General features: G+C 43.7%; 1 protein-coding gene across 1 annotated transcript in view; it reads left to right on the top strand.

Moving 5' to 3' along the window:
• Positions 1-21,042, top strand: part of AFAP1L2 (actin filament associated protein 1 like 2) — a 509,415-nt gene that overhangs the window by 484,151 nt on the left and 4,222 nt on the right. The window contains exon 18 of the mRNA XM_085603289.1: positions 13,173-13,298. Coding sequence (XP_085459415.1) covers positions 13,173-13,298 — 126 coding nt within the window. The remainder of the gene's footprint in view (positions 1-13,172; positions 13,299-21,042) is intronic.

Genomic DNA, 21,042 nt, shown 5'->3' on the forward strand with positions numbered 1-21,042 from the left:
CATTTTTAAATTGCCATTTCGACCTGGCAAAATAAACCTCTTACCAGGCCCAACCCTCTTTCAAATATACATATATACATATATATATATATATATATATATATATATATATATATATATATATATATATAATATTCACTGAAAAAACCATAGGTTTCAGGTCTGATATAGTTAGGAATTAGCATTTAAAAAACCTTAGAAATTCACTGAAAAAACAATAGGTTTCAGGGGTGTTGTAGCTAGCTGGACATTTCACTCGAACAAAACCATTGAAATTCCTCCGATATAGTTAGTTGTACTAACAACATCTTGCGCGCCCGCAATCCACTGCTGATGATGTCACATATTACATCATTCATGACATGGTCAGTGACATCACTGATGACATCTCAAATGACATCACTGAGGTTTTTTAAATGCTAATCCTTAACTATATCAGGCCTGAAACCTATGGTTTTTTCAGTGAATTTCAAAGGTTTTGTAAATGACAAATTTTAATGTATTAATTGTTATACTGATTATTTTGATACTGATTTACTACATTTTGTAAACTGTTTATTTTTAGATATTTTATTTTTTAAATTACATTATACATTACAATACAAAATATACTTTCTCAGAATTAATTACTTTAGTTTAAATACTTTGCAAATAGGAAATAGACTTTTAAGTACAGTAGTTACAGTTGTTGCAATGGGCAACACAATTTCAAACACAATGCAATATTGAGCGCAATGTGAATTTCTAGTCAAATGCAATTAGTTACTTTATGGATTACTTTTCTAACCAGAGGACTGGATCCTAAATTCAGTCCTTGGACATCTCCTGTAAACAGTTGAGTAAAAGCCTTTTGGTTACAGTAGTGATTTTTAAGGAATATTATTGTATTTTAAAAGTTGACACTTAGAAAAATGTTCACATAGAATCACTAATGTTATCCAATGGCAGAAAATTCACTAAGCAGGTAAGTATTGTTATCGTTACTTTTTCTTACTCTGTGGTGGATCCTGGATCCAGCACTGGCCAATCTCCTGTAAACAGTTGAAATAATGTGTTTAAGTCATACAGACGATTTTTTAGGAATATATTTAGTTTGTAAAAATAGACACTTAGAAACTTTTCTGGTGAAAACCACTCAATGGATTCCTATGGAAGGAAATACAAGTTACTGGTAAGTACGCTTAGAATTACTTTTCAGAGTCAGTGATGGGCTAAAAGATGCAGCCCTGGGTTCTCTCCTGATAACAGGTGAGTAAATCGGAATTCGTAGTTCGGCTGATTTTAGAGGAATATTTGTACAATGGTGAAGGAAGGGGGTGGGGCCTGAGGTGACGTGTGCAAACACTTCCTGTGGCGCGTTTTAAATTGGGGAATTAATTCCTCTTCAATCCAGAGGTCCCCTGGGGGCCAACTAGCCCACCAGGTACCTCCAGTATGCGCCAGGGAGCTGCGTTGCAGAGAAGTGTTCAGAGGCCACGCCCCTTTTTACAACACTCTGCAACGCAGCTCCGTGGCACTTACTGGAGGTACCTGGTGGGCTAGTTGGTCCCTAGGGGACCTCTGGATTGAAGAGGAATTAATTCCCCTACCTAAAACTTGCCACAGGGCGTGTTTGCACACATATCACCTCAGGCCCCCCCACACTTTTTTTTAATTCTGCCCCCGGGATTTGGCCCTGGGTTCTCTCCTGATAACAGGTGAGTAAATCGGAATTCGTAGTTCGGCTGATTTTAGAGGAATATTTGTACGTTTCAAAATTGGACACTTAGAAACTTTTCTGGTGAAAACCACACAATGGATTCCTATGGAAGGAAATACAAGTTACTAGTAAGTACGCTTACAATTACTTTTCAGGGTCAGTGCTGGGCTAAAAGATGCAGCCCTGGGTTCTCTCCTGATAACAGGTGAGTAAATCGGAATTCGTAGTTCGGCTGATTTTAGAGGAATATTTGTAAGTTTCAAAAATGGACACAAACTTTTCTGGTGAAAACCACACAATGGATTCCTATGGAAGGAAATACAAGTTACTGGTAAGTACGCTTAGAATTACTTTTCAGGGTCAGTGCTGGTCTAAAAGATGCAGCACTGGGTTCTCTCCTGATAACAGGTGAGTAAATTGGAATTCGTAGTTCGGCTGATTTTAGAGGAATATTTGTACAATGGTGAAGGAAGGGGGCAGGGTCTGAGGTGACGTGTGCAAACATGCCCTGTGGCGCGTTTTAAGTTGGGGAATTAATTCCTCTTCAATCCAGAGGTCCCCTGGGGGCCAACTAGCCCACCAGGTACTTCCAGTATGCGCCAGGGAGCTGCGTTGCAGAGAGGTGTTCAGAGGCCATGTCCCTTTTTACAACACTCTGCAACGCAGCTCCGTGGCACTTACTGGAGGTACCTGGTGGGCTAGTTGGCCCCTAGGGGACCTCAGGTTTGAAGAGGAATTAATTCCCCTACTTAAAACGCACCACAGGGCGTGTTTGCACACATATCACCTCAGGCCGCACCCACACTTTTTTTAATTCTGCCCAGGGATTTGGCCCCCCCAGGGGCCAATTACCAAAGTAGCGTGGGAGCCTCGCGCTTCTTTTTTTTTTTCCGGCCGAAATTCGCGCTGTGTGCGCGAATCTCGCCGATTTAAAAAAACAAAAAAAATAAATGCTTTTTTTGGCCCTGGGGGTCCTTGTGGGACCCCCTGAGCAGGCCTAGGGGGTCAGGGTGTTTCTACCCTGCCCCCTTTTTGCGTTTTTGGCGTTTGTTTTATAGGTTTCTTGTGCCTCGGTTCTACCGAGGCACAAGATGTCTGCCAACACTTCCTGATCTGGAGTGTTGACAGTCAATTAGAATACAGCTCGTGCACGGCAGGGTGCGCGCTAGGTGCGGGGAGGGTGCGCGGATCCTCCGCGGCCATAGATATATCTAAGATTTTACTTTTGATTTTCTCAGGAACTACTGAACGGAACGAGTCTGAACTGAGGACTGCCTCTTTGCCAAATTTGGTGTAATTCCATTCAGCGGTTCGGGTTGTAGCTGCGTCAACAGGTCCTAAAGGAAAATGCATGGGGGAAACGCGTTTTGGGACCCCCCATTTTTTCTCGGCCCCCGCTTGACGAATCACTGTGAAATTTTCAGGCTAGGAGTGGACCGGAGCTGGCCAAAAGTTTGGAAAATTTCGCGAAGATTCGTCAATCGGCGCCAACGTTATTCCAAATAGAATTTTGCGGATTTCCTATGGAAAATATGTCCTAACTATATCTACCTACTGGCGACCGCCAGTAGTTAATATATATATATGCACATGGCAAGGCAAGACTAGCCTCGAATTTCTATATCTCACCAAAAGACAAATCACGCAGCACTCTCCTAGGGGGTAGATTTTAAAAAAACGAGCCCTTTTCAAAACTCTTTGTTTAGTCTTCCGAGCCCTTCAGGACACAGGTCCAGTCCATCTGAAACAACAATTTCAGTGATATGTGCCCAGAAGATCTTTACGCTCGTCGGGAGCAAAATTAACAGTAGTACCGACTATAAAAAGAGTTAGATGGGGAGGCAGAAGCTTTTCTGCTGGGGTAGCCAAGGCCTGGAATGAGCTCCCTTTTAGTTTGAGAAATTCTAAGGATTTATTTGCATTCAGGAAAGCATTGAAAACATGGCTGTTTTAAACATCTTTTGACCGTAACCTTGAGTCAGGAGGACTGCAGCAAGTGCCAGGACACCTCAGGGTAACCGTGCGCTGTATAAGTTTTTCTAACATAACATAACATCAGCGTATATGGAGACATTCTGATAGAGTGATTCACAACTGGAAATAATGGGCCTCCCCGGAGGTTTCTTCAAGGTTTTGTGCACTTTCGGGAGAAAGTATATGGTTGGAATTATAGGTGCATCATTCCTTAAAAATTCAACTTCTTGTTCACTAATTAGACCTTTATCCTGCCATTCTTTCAATTTCATATTCAGATCTTTGACCAATTCATTCACCGGATTTTTCTTCAGTTTCTCATAATTATTTGCATCATTTAATTGCCTCATAACCTCGGCGCTGTAATCCTCTTTATCTAAAATGACTATGTTACCCCTTTTATCGGTGGGTTTTATTTCTATTGATGTATTCTTTATGAGCAATTCCAATGCTAGCCGTTCTGATTGGCTTAGATTTTCTTTGAAACAACGAGTTCAGTGATATGTGCCCAGAAGATCTTTACGCTCGTCGGGAGCAAAATTAACAGTAGTACCGACTATAAAAAGAGTTAGATGGGGAGGCAGAAGCTTTTCTGCTGGGGTAGCCAAGGCCTGGAATGAGCTCCCTTTCAGTTTGAGAAATTCTAAGGATTTATTTGCATTCAGGAAAGCATTGAAAACATGGCTGTTTTAAACATCTTTTGACCGTAACCTTGAGTCAGGAGGACTGCAGCAAGCGCCAGGACACCTCAGGGTAACCGTGCGCTGTATAAGTTTTTCTAACATAACATAACATCAGCGTATATGGGGACATTCTGATAGAGTGATTCACAACTGGAAATAATGGGCCTCCCCGGAGGTTTCTTCAAGGTTTTGTGCACTTTCGGGAGAAAGTATATGGTTGGAATTATAGGTGCATCATTCCTTAAAAATTGAACTTCTTGTTCACTAAGTAGACCTTTATCCTGCCATTCTTTCAATTTCATATTCAGATCTTTGACCAATTCATTCACCGGATTTTTCTTCAGTTTCTCATAATTATTTGCATCATTTAATTGCCTCATAACCTCGGCGTTGTAATCCTCTTTATCTAAAATGACTATGTTACCCCTTTTATCGGCGGGTTTTATTTCTATTGATGTATTCTTTATGAGCAATTCCAATGCTAGCCGTTCTGATTGGCTTAGATTTTCTTTGAGATGTCCCTGTTTCACATAATTTAATTTTTCCAGGTCCGCCGATACTAGGTCATAAAATGTATCTATCTGATTGCCCAGATGTAAAGAGGGACAACATTTTGACTTCTCCCTGAATTAAGTAATTGGATGTACATCAGTTCTGATGCCCATTTCTTGCAGGATTTGTGAATCTGAGATGTCTTCCTCTTCTGTCTCATTGACCAGACCATATGCTGTCCTTAGGCTATTAATTTCTGCGATGGTAAGTTCCTTCTGGACCTTATCATTCTGGTTCATACTTTCCTCCATATTTGATTGATTTTGTTTGTTAAAGAACTTAGCCAGTTTGAGTTTACGCACATGCTTGTATAAATCTATTTTGGTCTCTACAAGATCGAAGTGTTTTTCCGGACAAAAAGTTAATCCCTTGTTCAAGAGGCTTTCCTCCGCTCTCGTTAAGACATGTTTAGATAGAATAATCAAGTAAGGTTCCTTCATTTCTGGATATTCTAGTTCTTTGTCACCCGATTGCGCAGGTGATAACTTCTTGATTTTCGACGACGACTTCTGGTTTTTCGTCCCTGCCTTTTACTTGGGATCTTCCTCTTCCTCTCCCCCGTCCCATACCCCGTCCTCTCCCTCTTCCTCTTGGCGTTTGCTGGTCTAGATACATTAATTTCATTTTGTCTAAAAAAGAGGTGTGTTGTCCAGTTGTGGATTGTCCCTCTCCTTCACTGAAATCTGTATCCGACTCACTTTGAGTTGTATTGGGGGACTCCAACGGTTGTTTTTTATTTGAGCGTATTTGTTGTTTTAACGCTTCTAACCGTTTGGCAAAGGTCAAAATTGTGGCAGTTTCATAGTCATGCTCATCTCTGCGGAACTTACGCTCCTTGCGTTCTTAGACCTCACTCTCGTACTTGTCTAAATTGCGTTCCATCTCCTTTCTTAATTTTTTAGATTCATCTTCTTGGTTTAATGCAAGGATACAAGCCTCCAACTCAGCTATTTCTTTATGTAGTTCATCCACATCGATTTTTGCAGATTTTTTGACTATTATTGGCATCATATTATGCGAACACTGCATATTAATATTCTCCCAGCATTTCCGGTCGAGTCTCAGAGTGGTTGGGTAGAGTGAAGATGCGGAGGCCCCTTAGCACCCTCTCACATGCAATGTATTTCTCCAGAGTGAGAACTTCCCAGGTTTTAGTTATTTCCCTTTTTAACTTCCTTTCCAATTGAATGTACAGTTGTTTAAGAGTCATGTCACCTGTGTTGCTCTCTCTATCTTTTTTTTTCCGGTTTATCATTGGCTTACTGCCCCTTTGGAACATTATTTCAGCTCTTTGCGAGCGCTTGATAGCTATTTCTTCCATAATTATGGTGCACACAAAAATTCATTGACAAACCTGGTAGACAAATAATCTATGCCTCATGTGTTAAGGCTGAGATCACAACCTGTACTGGAAGGAGGAGTTACCAGTTATTCAATGGCTCATTTGCACAGATTGTTCTCCGTTAAACCCCCGGGTAGCGACTCAATTTTTTCAGGGACACATGCAGTTTGTATACCGTATACTGTGCGTGTTTAATTCTCCCTTTGTCACTCGCTGCGACCCTCGTTCCTCAGCTCTCATTTGTAAAATGCCGCGCTCTCACCTTCTTTCATCCGAGGTAGCGCTGTGTTCCATTCGGCATTTGCATCATATTACACTCCCTCTGTGGTGCGAGCCGGATGATCGGATGTGTGTCGTGTCTTCGTTGCATTAAATGACGACAGACACGATGGATTCTTTTAGAGCTCTTTATTCCTAACCTTCCATAAGCGTGGCCCTACTCTCACTGCCCTCACTCCGCCCCTGCTCTGCCCCTTCCTGCCGGGCAGTCCTCCTCTTCCTCCTCCCACTACGCTCCACCCTCATAACCATTAGACCACCTCATATCTCTACAATGTGTTTTCCTTTTTTCCACTCTGCCAAAACACTCTTTTGAACTGCCGGTTCTTTAATCCACGCCCTGGTAGCAACCAGCGCGAACTTCAAACAACATTCCTGGCAGTCTTCATGTTCTTTCGGCGTCCGGAAAACACAGAGGTCGGGCACTCCTTCGTTTATTTAATTAGCCACCAATGTTGTCCCACACGAAGGGTGCACTTTGCACAGCTGGTGCGCGTGGCGAGGCAGGACTAGCCTCGAATTTCTATTTCTCACCAAAAGACAAATCACGCAGCACTCTCCCAGGGGGTAGATTTTACAAACGGTTTATTTCTCTAGCAAGCCATTACTCCTTCCACCACCAACGCGTTTCAACCAACAGGTCTTGATCACAGTGCAAACAGTAGTCCCTCTACAGTTTCACTTATTTATACTATACACTCAGTTAGCACATTATGGTGCATTCTGGGACTAGTAGTTTTAACATGTCCACTACTCCCAATTTGTGACTCAAAAAACTTTATATATACACATTGTCACCTTTGTCAATAAACAGATTGTTAACAAGGATTATTCAAAGGAAAGTTGTCACTAAGGGTGTTCGGCACTTATCCCCGTTAGAGTAATGATAAATCTTTATACTCGGGTTTGGGTTCCCATGGGAGCGATTTGAAATTCTGTCTCAGTGACTTCAATTTCATTCTTATAATTGGTGCTACACAAAATATATTCTGCCTCATGTACTATACTCAAATAATAAAGATTTATCATTACTCTAACGGGGATAAGTGCCGAACACCCTTAGTGACAACTTTCCTTTGAATAATCCTTGTTAACAATCTGTTTATTGACAAAGGTGACAATGTGTATATATATAGTTATTTGAGTCACAAATTGGGTGTAATTGACATGTTAAAACTACTAGTCCCAGAATGCACCATAATGTGCTAACTGGGTGTATAGTATAAATAAGTGAAACTGTAGAGGGACTCCTGTTTGCACTGTGATCAAGACCTGTTGGTTGAAATGCGTTGGTGGTGGAAGGAGTAATGGCTTGCTAGAGAAATAAACCATTTGTGAAATCTACCCCCTAGGAGAGTGCTGCGTGATTTGTCTTTTGGTGAGAAATATATATATATATATATATATATATATATATATATATATATATATATTCACTTAAAAAACCATAGGTTTCACACATGTTATAGTTAGCTGGACATTTCACTCGTAAAAAACCAATGAAATTCCCCCGTTATAGTTAGTGCAGGCAACTATAACTCACGCGACCGCAATCCTCTGCTGATGACGTCAGATATTACATCACTGTATTTAGACACTTATTTACCCATGTCTTCTTCCATTAATCTTTAGCTATACATATATTACAAATATTTATTTTTCATAAAGACACATATGTCATCAGTGATGTAATATCTGACGTCATCAGCAGAGGATTGCGGTCGCGTGAGTTATAGTTGCCTGCACTAACTATAACGGGGGAATTTCATTGGTTTTTTACGAGTGAAATGTCCAGCTAACTATAACATGTATGAAACCTATGGTTTTTTAAGTGAATTTGCAAGGTTTTTTAAATGCTAATTCGTAACTATAACGTGTGTGAAACCTATGGTTTTTTCAGTGAATTTGAACGGTTTTTTAAATGCTAAGTTATGTCTTTATTATTTTTTTTTTTCAGGTTTTTCACCGTGCGCGCACCGTGAATTTTTGTTTGTTTTTTTAAATCGCGAGGTGCGCGCACCGTGCGATTAAAAAAAAAATATATATATATCGGTTTTTTCTCCCTTGGGGGTCCTTCTGTGACCCCCTGACCAAGGCTAGGGGGTCAGGAACTGTCCACTCTGCCCCCTTTTCACGATCTCCACCTTTTTTTTTCACCCCCACAGACTGCGAGAGACAAAATGGCGGCGGACACTTCCTGGTTTCGACCGATTCGAATGTTTACCGACATCTAACAACCAATCAGAATTGCGCTCGCGCACGGCAGGGTGCGCGCACGGGGCGCGCGTGTAGATATTGATATGCTTTTAAATGCTATTTTCTCAGGAAATACTGAACAGATTTACACCAGACCTGCAAAAGGCACTTCCTTGACCTTATGGCTACCTCTCTGCCAAATTTCACGTAATTCTGTTCAGCCGTTCGGGCTGTAGCTGCGACTAAAGGTCCTATGGAAAAATGCATGGGGAAAACGCGTTTTGGGACCCTACCTTTTTCTCGGCCCCCGCTTGACGAATCACCCGAGACTTTCAGGGTAGGAGCTGAGCGGAGCGCCCAATTAGTTTTGAAAATTTCGCGAGGATTCGTCAACTGGCGCCAAAGTTATTCAAAATAGAATTTTGAGATTTCCTATGGAAACTAGGTTGTAACTATAACTATCTACTGGCGACCGCCAGTAGAATATATATATATTCACTGAAAAAACCATAGGTTTCACACATGTTATAGTTAGCTGGAGATTTTACTCATAAAAAACCAATGAAATTCCCCCGTTATAGTTAGTGCAGGCAACTATAACTCACGCGACCGCAATCCTCTGCTGATGCTAATACTGTATTTAGACACTTATTTGCCCATGTCTTCTTCCATTAAATTTTAGCTATACATATATTACAAATATTTTTTTTTCATAAAGACATATGTCATCAGCAGAGGATTGCGGTCGCGTGAGTTATAGTTGCCTGCACTAACTATAACGGGGGAATTTCATTGGTTTTTTGATGAGTAAAATCTCCAGCTAACTATAACATGTGTGAAACCTATGGTTTTTCCAGTGAATTTGCAAGGTTTTTTAAATGCTAATTCCTAACTATAACGTGTGTGAAACCTATGGTTTTTTCAGTGAATTTGTACGGTTTTTTAAATGCTAAGTTACTTTACGCCGTTCGTGGCGTGCGCGCCCACTTAACGCAGTTCGTTCCGTGCGCGCACGGTGAGCACGCGGTGCGCTTCGCGCACCGCGCGCCCACTTTACGCAGTTAGTGCCGTGCACGCACGGTGGGCACGCGGTGCGCTATGCGCACCGCGTGCCCACGTTACGCTGGATGGGCAATGTACTCACGATGCGCTTCGCGCACCGTCCGCTCACGGAGGACATATTATGCGCTTCGTTATGAAAGTTAATCAATTAAATGATCTGTTATATTATATGCCATGCACAAAAGGTGCCATGCGGGCAACTTTTGCACACGGGGGTGGGATAGTGTGGATAATGTGTTTTTTTATAATTCATTTTTACCGTACGCGTACGGTAAGCGTAATCGGCCTTTTTTCGAAAAAAAAATAAATTTCATTTTTTGCCTTTGGGGGTTCTTTTGGGACACCATAATCAAGACTGGGTGGTTGGGAGCTGTCAAACCTGCCTCTTTATATGTTTTCACCCTTTGTTTTTCCTCCCCCCCTCAGAGTGCGAGAGAGAAAATGGCGGCCGCCGCTTCCTGGTTTCTACTGATTCGAATGTTTACTAAGATCTAACAGCCAATCAGAATCGCGCTCGCGCACAGCACCGTACGCGTACGGTAAGCTTACCGTAAGCGCACGGTAAGCGCACCGTAAGCTGCCACAGATATATATATTGATTTAAATGCTATTTTCTCAGGAACTACTGAACAGATTTACACCAGACCTACAAAAGGCACTTCCTTGACCTGTAGACTACCTCTCTGCCAAATTTCAAGTAACTCTGTTCAGCCGTTCGGGCTGTAGCTGTGTCTAAAGGTCCTATGGAAAAATGCATGGGAAAAACGCGTTTTGGGACCCCCTTTTTTCTCAGCCCCCGCTTGACGAATCCCCCCGAGACTTTCAGGGTAGGAGTGGAGCGTAGCGCCCCATTAGTTTTGAAAATTTCGCGAGGATTCGTCGACTGGCGCCAAAGTTATTCCAAATAGAATGTTGCGGTTTTCCTATGGAAACAGGGTCCTAACTATAACTACCTACTGGCGACCGCCAGTAGGTAATATATATATATATATATATATATATATATATATATATATATATATATATATATCCTACAGTAGGCCCTACACAGCCCAGAGAGGGGGGTGCAGTGTATGTGAAAAGTTGGACATGTCCTAATAGTGAAAAACTCTTACATTCGTTTCTCAATACAGCAAGGCTTGCCTCTCCTGTAGGAGAACATTGGGTTTTATTGCCATATTACCTTTGTGATAACTTTCAATTGGGAGCAGATAGGAATGTTGAGTTTGGTGTCTAAAGAATTGCAATTTAAAGCCCTTTTTAATGGTAAAGTCGGATTTTAAGTCACAATTCTGAAAAGTGGTAAAAATTGGCATTTATAAAGTTGGCAAAAATTTGCATTTTATTGTCCCAACCATTTGGTGCCTTTAACCTGGGTCACATGACTAGATGTAGCGGACAGTTGTTCTTTCTATATTGCTCCCAGACAGTGAGACAAAGGGAAATATTTGTTGGCAGGATGGGCTATCTTTGACTTGATGAGGGGAACAGCCTTTCACCTACCACACTTGCATGTCACAAAATCTCTGCTCAGCACACTCACAAAGGGTTTCGACACTAGTCTTTTGTGACCCCAGCCAACCTGGGGCCAGAGTAGGGAGAAAGAAAATTCCAAACACCTCTGGGAGTGGAAACCTCCAGAACCTTCTCTACTTCAAAGTGGGCACCAGATCCAACTCTTCAGCACGCCTCTGGACATGTGAAAGACTCAGAAGGACTGCTGTGTTGCTTAGCCAGAAGAACTGCTACTATTTTGCTCTGCTGCCTGAGTGAAAAGACTGCATCCTTGATCCCGGGACCATAAGGGTGACTCCAAGGGCTATTTGTCTGACCTCCTGATCAGAGCCTCAGGGACAGAAAAGGGCCAACCATCAGGAACCCTGCACCTGTACTCTACTTGCTATGAGTCTTGCCTTCCATGTGGTGTCACACCAGTCCTGGACCTATGGAAGTGGGCCTGAACGTGCTTTGCCAGCCAAGCTGTGGTCCAGTGAGCAGAACTGATGCAGTGCGCCGCATCTCCTTGCAGCTGCTTCAGAACCACCGCTGCATGATTCATTGCTGATGTAGGGCATTGTATCACAGCTTCTTCAGAACCACTGCTGTGTAGCATGTCCTCAACGCAGGCCTTCACATTGCAAGCACGTCATCAACAGCATCCACGACAATGATGCAGGACTTCACATCTCAGGCAGCAGCTTCTTTAGGGCCGCTGGTGCACAATACATCTATGATGCTGGACTTCACTTCTCAAGACCCTGGTCAATGGCATACTTAATGACAATGCAGAACTCTGCATCGTAGCGCTGCTGATCCTTGGAATCTCCACTGCGCGACACACCCTCAATGCAGGATGTTTCAGGGCTCTGCAAACCAGGATTTAAGGTACTTTGTTCAGCGGTCCTAACTTGGTCCCCTTATCCACCCCGTGCTGCAGCGCAGTTGACCTGAACTTGGGACTTTATTGCTGGTCCGGCGCTGCCAGATAGCCACTGTTGGCAATTAGTGTTTCTAGGTGCTATTTTCACTTATATCTTTAAAATTGCATATCTCCGGTTCTACTGATTGGACTTTTGTCAATTTGGTCTCAAATAATTTATTTAATGTAACTCTCTTTTTCTAATTTGGTGTGGGAGTTTTCTTGTGTTGTGTTTTCAATTTATTACTGTTTGAAGTGCTGCATAAATACCTTAAACATTGCCTCTAAATTAATCTGACCTACTTTCGTGCCAAGCTAACAGAGCGTTAAAGCACAGGTCAATTTGGGTTTCCTTCTGACTTCACCCTGACAGGAATTGTTGCTCCTGCTTGACTAGGGTTTTTAACAACCCCCCCTCCCCTCAATCCCCCCCCCACCCCACAACCAGTAACCCAATTTCCTACTACACCGAAATGTTTTGAATGTAATTCTTTAAGCCATCATAATTTTTCATTGGATGTTGAATTTTCTGCTGTAAGCGATTATGACTTACTAGCAATTATTGTTGACCGACTTTGACATCTGGAAACTCGCTGGTTTAGAAAAAAGCTAAGGATGCTTAATTTAGAGCTGAATAAATCATTTTCCTTACCTATGATTTGTTTGATGAACAATTGAAAAGTGTTTATGGGAGGGAACTGCATGCTCAATTATGTTGTAGTGAGCATAAAGAGCGGTGGCACAATTTTTTTTAAAATTCACCATTCGTATCAGAAAATGCCAAAACATGTTAAAGTTGCAAGCTGTCGCTAGGCTCTTTTCATCCTAAATCTTCACTAGTTTTGTTGTTGAATTGTTTGGTTGTTGTATTGTTGCAGGGTCTCTTTCACTATATCTTGTAAAGAGCTGATAAACTCTTGTTTTAATGTCAGTGTATTAATCGATGGTGTTTTTTTCTACATGCAGGTAAAAATCTCTGGCAGCCCGGTTCATGCTTCTGACTGTTCACCTGTGAACTCGGCAACTGCTTTAAAAAACCGCCCAATGTCCATCATGACCGCAGGAAAAGGGACTGTGATGCAGAAAGCCAAGGTAAGGCCAAGCCTCTTCATCGAGAAGAGCCATGGAAACCATCGTCCAATTATATCACAGCAATGCAAGCCATCTGACATCTTAATTGTTGGCTAATAAGTTAGTAAAAATGTAGGCAGCCATGCAAAAAAGGTGCCTGATTGGGGACTGTGATTGAATGAGCCAATTAAAATAATCACTCTCGTCCCATTAAATATTTAGGAGGGTGTTGCCATCCGGTGATTAGCCATCCTTAGGGAGTATTAGGGTCGGGTGGCACTGGGGGATTTACACACTTCTGGCCAAGTTATACTCTGCCCAAGAGTGAGAGAGATTTCCCTGTTGTGAGGAATGTCACCGTTTGCCTTCTTTATCAATTAAAAACATAATTTCACAAAACATAATTTTTGAGATTCTAGCTTTATTGAAAAGCTAGCCTCGTGCCACTTTTCAGCTCAGGGATACTGTGTATTTTAGAAAAGATGTGAATGGGGGGGCTTTCTTAACCTCTTCAGTGCCCATGACGAGATAGTCTCGTCATGGAGCACGGTTGCGCTGTGCCCATGACGAGACTATCTCGTCATGAACCCCGCCCGCTAATGCAACGCCCGGCACAGGGCGGGGAAAGGGCGTGGCACTGAAGGGGTTAAGTAAGTTATGCCTTGCCCTAGCGTCTTCTAAGAAATGCCCCAGAATGTCAATATATGACTTAATGACGAGATGACAGTTCTTACATGTCTCCTCAAATTCTTGAAAAGGTTTTGTAGAGCTTGAAGGGCTCATGTGTCTCTCTTTGGCCATGATTTGCAAACATTTTGTGCTGAGTTTGCATCCCAGAAGTGACCCAAATCAGTGCAAACTTGTTTTTTTTAACTTTCCAACCCAAAACTTGTTTTGCGCTGAAAGGTTGCCTAGGAGTAACGCAAAGCAGCTCAAAGCACTGCTTTGTGTTGCTTAGTGTTAAGGGGGTGTTCCATGGGTGGTACGTAGGCATTTCCATGCAACCATCCATGGATTTTGATGCAAGCCACTGCTTAATTTGAGCTGGTGGTTTCTGGTGCTTGGCACAGGCACTTTGCTGTCAACAATGTCTCTTATGATCTACCACTTAGTGGTGCTGTGTATCTAATTTAAATATCAACACAATAGTTGTTTATTAATTTCAATCTAGATTAAAAATGGCTAACATCTGTCACCCAAGACATTCTTATAGTTTTGGGGGCCTGGAATAGTCTACATTGTTGCACTTGTAGGCGTATGATTGTAAGTGGCTGTGTGGGTATTGTCTTTGGCAGCCCTGGCAGGGGCAATGGTTGGTGCAATCTGCAGTGGCCTCCTGATGAGGCTCTGGCACTTGTTTATTTACAAATTAAGCACTGTGCAAACCTCTACCATTTAACAATAGTAGAAGGGGTTTTGTGCCAGAAATTAATGCCACTTGAAAGCAGGTGTTAAAAGAAGTGTTTTAATTTCTCCTTTCTTGTCTGACTTTGCATGTATGCTCCACTGTAGAGCACACATAAAGTAGGAAAAGTTTTTAAAGTTGTCTAGTCATAATATTTTGTATTGGGTACAGGAAGGGAACCCTTCCAGTACAAAACCTATGCTAGACTCATGCAAACCCTTGCACTATGCCGCAAAGCTGTGTGCTTGGCGCTCAGCAGCATATTTCTGCACTGGCGTTGGGGAGATGGGAGGAGAGTGCCACATGTCTGTAGATAAGGTGCTCTCCTGCTCTCTCCTTCTCACGCAATGCAGCTGCGCTGTGTTTCAATCAATCAGGGTATTTGTAAAGGGCGCTACTTACCCGTGAGGGTCTCAAGGCGCTGAGGGAGAGGGGGGGGAATGCCGCCAGATCTTGAGGAGTCTTCTGAAGGCGAGTAGGTCTTGTGTCTGTCGTAGGTGGGTTGAGAGGGTGTTCCAGGTCTTGGCGGCGAGGTAGGAGAAGGATCTGCCGCCGGCAGTCGTACGTTGGATGCGGGGGACAGCTGCGAGGGCGAGGCTGCCGGAGCAGAGCTGGCGGGTGGGAGCGTAGAAGCTGAGTCTGCTGTTCAGGTAGGCTGGTCCGGTGTTGTGGAGTGCTTTGTGTATGTGGGTGAGGAGCTTGAAGGTGATCCTCTTGTCAATGGGGAGCCAGTGCAGGTCTCTCAGGAGGGGGGTGATGTGGCTGCGGCGGGGGGCGTTGACGATCAGTCGGGCGGAGGCGTTTTGGATGCGTTGTAGCCGCCGTTGGTGTTTGGCTGGAATTCCTGTGTAGAGTACGTTGCCGTAGTCCAGTCTAATGCTGACGAGGGCCTGTGTCACTGTTCTTCTTGTTTTGGTTGGGATCCACTTGTAGATCCGGCGGAGCGTGCGTAGGGTGTTGTAGCAGGAGGGAGGAGTCGAGGATGAATCCTAGGTTGCGTGCGTGGTAGGTGGGTGTCGGTGCTGTCCCCTTGAGCGGTCGGCCACCAGGAGTTGTCCCAGGCTGAGGGGGTGGGTCAGAGGATGAGGACCTCTGTCTTGTCCGAGTTCAGTTTCAGACGGCTGCTCCTCATCCAGTCGGCGATGGCCTTCATACCCTCGTGGATGTTGGTTTTGGCGGTGTGAGGGAGAGGATGAGCTGGGTGTCGTCGGCGTAGGAGATGATGTTGAGGTTGTGGTGGCAGGCCACTTGTGCGAGGGGGGCCATGGTGATGTTGAACAGCGTCGGGCTGAGGGATGAGCCCTGGGGGACGCCACAGATGATGTCGGTGGCTTCTGACCGGAAGGGTGGGAGGCGGACGCTCTGGGTTCTGCCGGAGAGGAAGGACGTGGTCCAGTCAAGGGCCTTCTCTTGGATTCCGGCTTCTTGGAGGTGTGTCTTTAGGGTGCGGTGGCAGACCGTGTCGAATGCTGCTGACAGGTCCAGGAGGATGAGGACTGATGTTTCTCTGTTGTCCAGTTGGCGTCTGATGTCGTCTGTGGTGGCGATGAGGGCTGTCTCGGTGCTGTGGTTTTGTCTGAATCCGGATTGGGACGGGTCCAGGATGTTGTCTTCGAGGTGGCGGGTCAGTTGAAAGTTGACGATTTTCTCAATGACCTTCGCCGGGAATGGGAGCAGGGAGATGGGTCGGAAGTTCCTGAGGTCCTTGGGGTCCGCCATGGGCTTTTTGAGGAGGGCGTTGATATCGGCGTGCTTCCAGCTTTCCGGAAATGTCGCTTTTTCGAAGGAGATGTTGATGACCTTCCGTAGTTGGGGTGCGATGGCCGCGTCTGCTTTGTTGAATACGTGGTGTGGGCATGGGTCTGACGGAGATCCTGAGTGAATGAAGTTCATGATCTTGCGTGTCTCGTCGTCGTTGATGTTGGCCTAGGAGGTCAGGCGGTTGGCGCTGTTGGTGATCGCGGGGGGGTGGAGTCGTGCATCGTTGGTGCAATCGTGGTGTTGAAGCTGTCGTGGATGTCAGCGATCTTGCGGTGGAAAAATATGGCCAGTGAGTCGCACAGTTCTTGTGAGGGCGGGATGTCGTTGGTGCTGGCGTTGGGATTGGAGAGTTCTTTTACGATGCGGAAGAGCTCTTTGCTGTCGTGTGCATTGTTATCCACGCGGTCTTTGAAGGAGGATCTCTTGGCTAGTCTGATGAGGTGGTGTCTGTGGGTGGCGTCCTTGTGGGCTGCCTGGTTTTCTCGCGTTCGTTTGTGGAGCCATTTCTTCTCCAGCTTACGGCAGGCGCGTTTGGAGGTTAGAAGCTCGTCGGTGAACCAGCTGGCTCTCTTGGTGACGTGGCTGTTGGATGGTTTCTTGAGTGGGGCGAGGGTGTTGGCGCAGTCGTCGATCCACTGTCTGAGGTTGTGGGCTGCGGCGTCAGGGCATGTGGGGTTGATGGGTGGGTTCTGGGCGAGGGTGGTGGTCTGCTGTTCTTCGGTGACTTTGATCCAGCAGCGGCGAGGCAGCTGTTGGGTTCGATGTTGCGTGGTTGGTTTTTTGAAGGTGAAGTGGATGCAGCGGTGGTCGGTCCAGTGGGGTTCGGAGGTGTGGTCGAAGGCGACGTGGGTGCTTGTGGAGAAGACGGCATCCAGTGTGTGGCCTGTGGCGTGGGTGGGTGCGGTGACGAGTTGGCTGAGGTTGGCGAGGTTTTCGATCAGAGTGGCGGAGTTGGCGGCTTTGTTTGGTGACACTTTGGTCAATCTGGTTCTTTCATTCTTTATTTAGTTTACCTTTCCTCTGAATGTAGCACCCTATAAAGTTCCAGGCTTTATGTAACAATAAAGATCTCCTACTGACGTTTCTGAAACACTGAAACCACACTGATTCTGTAACCTGAAGCATAGACTGAGAAACCTACATCCTTGCACTTAAGTTACAACAAAGGGAACGAAGTATGAGTCGTCCAGGAATGTCACAATTTAAGATTGACTGTGCCAAGCTTGGATCTAATCCTTCCCAATAAATAGCCCAGGTCCATCTCTGCTTGCAATCTCCTGAGCTCACTCAAGTCCATCCGTCTTAGCCCTGGTGTAACCCGGCACTCGGTGCGGTTACATTCTAGTATCGACCTGCAACCCCTGATGACAGTCTGTGCACATTGGCTCTCATGCTCTGAAAAAAAACAATCAGACCCCTCCTTAAGCTAAGCTTAAACTGCTTATTTTGGTTGAATTGTAAAATGCTAACTTTCTGTCACTAGAATCTAAGTGAAATTCATAATTTCCAAATATTATCATTTCATTTTAAGGATTAACATTTTTTAAAGTATTCTAAGATCTATTGAGTAAATAAGTGTCGATTACCCACTAGCTGTGATATGTTTCAGCCTGAGCAGAACAAAGGACTATTCTTAGTTGATAAATGAGCTCCCTAATTGTGTAGTACAGTTTCACTCTGTATTTAGTTTGTGATAAGGCTTCACCATAGATCATTTAAAAAATGTAATAATATTCACTTTATTACAGGGAAAGCAGCAAACCTTGGCACAGTGCTGGAGATATGTGAACACGTTTGAGGTGTTACAATCAACACTTCAAGCATCATTTTGTATGACAACAAGTCCTATGCACACACAAATGAGTGAAAAAAACAGTGCAACACAATTAATGTTGGTCAAGGATTAAGACAATGGTGTCATCCATGACCAACATTAATTGTGTTGTACTGTTTTTTTTCACTCATTTGCGTGTCCATAGGACTTGTTGTGTATATTTAGTCGGACCCCCTAGTCCCTATTTGAGGGTTTCGGGTTTTTTCCCTCACCTGTGGCACCGCATTCAACAGTTTTTTCTCTTTTAGTAATCCACGCTATTTGGTAAAGACCAGTTTGCAAACCTGTGATAAGTAATACCCCCCCCCCCCCCCCACCACCACTTTTGGTTGTATCATTTTGTATGACCTGCAATTCATTTAGATGATTTTATGAAATGCCTCCGTGCCACACAGTCCCATAGGACAACTTTTCGTTGCCATAGGTCAGGGCGATGGTGGCAAATGTATCCTTCAAATGGCAAGAAGGATGACCTTGAACAATTTTAGAGGTCACTAATTAGAACTAGTTATGCATTTGGCTGGTTGTTTCATTGCTTAGTAGAAGTAAATAATTAGTCTGAGCATCTTAGTTTTTGGATGTGTACATATCTCAAGTTTAAAAAAGGGAATGTGCCATGATGCTGTTTAGTTGTAGACATTTTTTGGGCTGCTTCACAGCTCTGCCCTCTTTAACTGCTACTGGAGGGGGTGCTTGAGTATCTGTCACAAATATGTTTCACACCGAGCATGGGAAATTTAAAGTTGCCGGCTCTTTCAAATGATCTTGCTGTCGTTGATGAAACACAGGTTGGTCTCCATCACCTTTTGGATTCCTTGGTCTATTATGATTTTAAATGTTTAAAAATGAACATTTTGAAAGCTAAGCTCTTGGTGTTGGGTAAACCTGGCCCTACTTTCAAACCGTATTCTCAAGAAAGGAAAATTGAAAGACTTTCAAGGTATATTTATTTGGGATTAGTGACCAACTCTTCAATGTCCTTGTTACATTTAGCTGCTCTTGTCGTCAAATGCCCTTGGGTAGGTACTGGTTTACGAGGCTTTCATATTCATTTTTGGTGGTTGCTCAGCCATTCCACCCTGAAGAGAGTACTCTGTAAAGACTGCATTTATGTTATTGTCCTGTGTATGGGAAATCAATCCTTAAAGGGTGTGATACCTTAGAAACTAAACTATGTAGAATCAGGGGCAGCTTATTCATCGCAACATCTCAATGTCGGATGAGGCTCGCATTGGGTTGGCCAGCAATCTTCAGTTGAGCCAATCAGGAACACCTCAAGTGTACATGTGGACAGCGCAGGACATCCAAATACTCTTCAGAGGGGTCATGTGCTCTCAAATATACGTAAAGGAGGAGCATCTTAATTTCTTCTTAACACTTTTGTACAGGCTTATTGAAATATGGCAAGACACCAATTTATCCAAACAAATGCTTAAGTGCTTGTTGAAAAGGGAATTAGTCTAGCCAGCCAAACAGATGACTTGCTTAAAAATTGGCAACATTTGAAAGAATCACTGTGCCTTGCTTACACTTCAGAGGTACAAAACAGTAGGCTTTCAGCCTATCGTCAGACAATGTATATAAAGATACATTTTAATCATTTGAACTTCGTGGAGGGTGGAAAAAAATAACCAATCCGCGACAAGCGTTAGTGTATCTAAAATGTAGATAAGGCCGTCATTAAACACTCATTCATCTTGTGCCATTGACTGTTGACCTTTAAAAAAAATACTATTACCACTTCGTAGGCAATGTAAAGTAAGAAATGCTTGGGAGCAATGCAATTGCTGAACAGTGTCAGTAGCTACAGAATATTTACTAATTTACCTACCTTTTGGAAAGCAGCACTTGGAGATTCAGAACCGCTTCAAATGTGATTGAAGAATTTGGTACTGATGATTTTGGTTATTTGTATTCGATTGTTATTAATTTTAGATGCATTCTAATCATGCATCTATTGATGACGGGTTGTTTTGTGTTTTTTTTTTACTAAGCAATGCAAATCAGTGTCATTCATTCATTTAGGCTGTTTCACAGGACAAAACCAAATGTTTCCAACATTGAGACTCAACCAGTTGGAAGGGATTTAATCTTCCTCTGTGTGAGTAGTCAGGTTCCGTGTCTAACAAAAAGTAGAATTTATTAAGAAAGAGACAAATCAGTCTGTAGCTTTTTCTGAGATCCTGACTACCCCCGCCAAGTGCGTAAATCAGATGAATTTGTTTAAAATTTCACGCTGGAGCAAGCAAGATAATGCTGTAGATCAGTGCTGCATACCGCGGACAAATGCAAAAACAACAATTGAGGGACAGAATGCAGAACAATGTCATACATTCACCCCAGTACAGAGATCTGGGCCTAAATCCATCGTTTTTTTGCTCCCCATGCCATTCCAGTTTGGACCCAGCCATATGCAAATCAGTCTTGACCCTGCACCCGATGGGATCAGTCCGGCTCGAACCGCCAGGCCAGGTCCTACCTGGACTGGAAACAAGCATCCTAGGACCGGTTTCGGGCTTTTAGCCCTCATCAGCCAGGATAGCTTGATTCCAGTGGCATGGAGAGCACGGGACCCACGTCTGGTCAAAACCCGTCCCACTCGGGGTGACAAATGCAAAACCAACAATTGATGGACAGAATGCAGAACAATGTCATACATTCACCCCAGTACAGAGATCTGGGCCTAAATCCATCGTTTTTTTGCTCACCATGCAATTCCAGTAGGACCTGGGACAGGCTGGTTTGAATGTTTGCTTGAGCTCTCC

This window comes from Triturus cristatus, chromosome 1_2, assembly GCF_964204655.1.
Source record: "Triturus cristatus chromosome 1_2, aTriCri1.1, whole genome shotgun sequence".
NCBI lineage: Eukaryota > Metazoa > Chordata > Amphibia > Caudata > Salamandridae > Triturus > Triturus cristatus.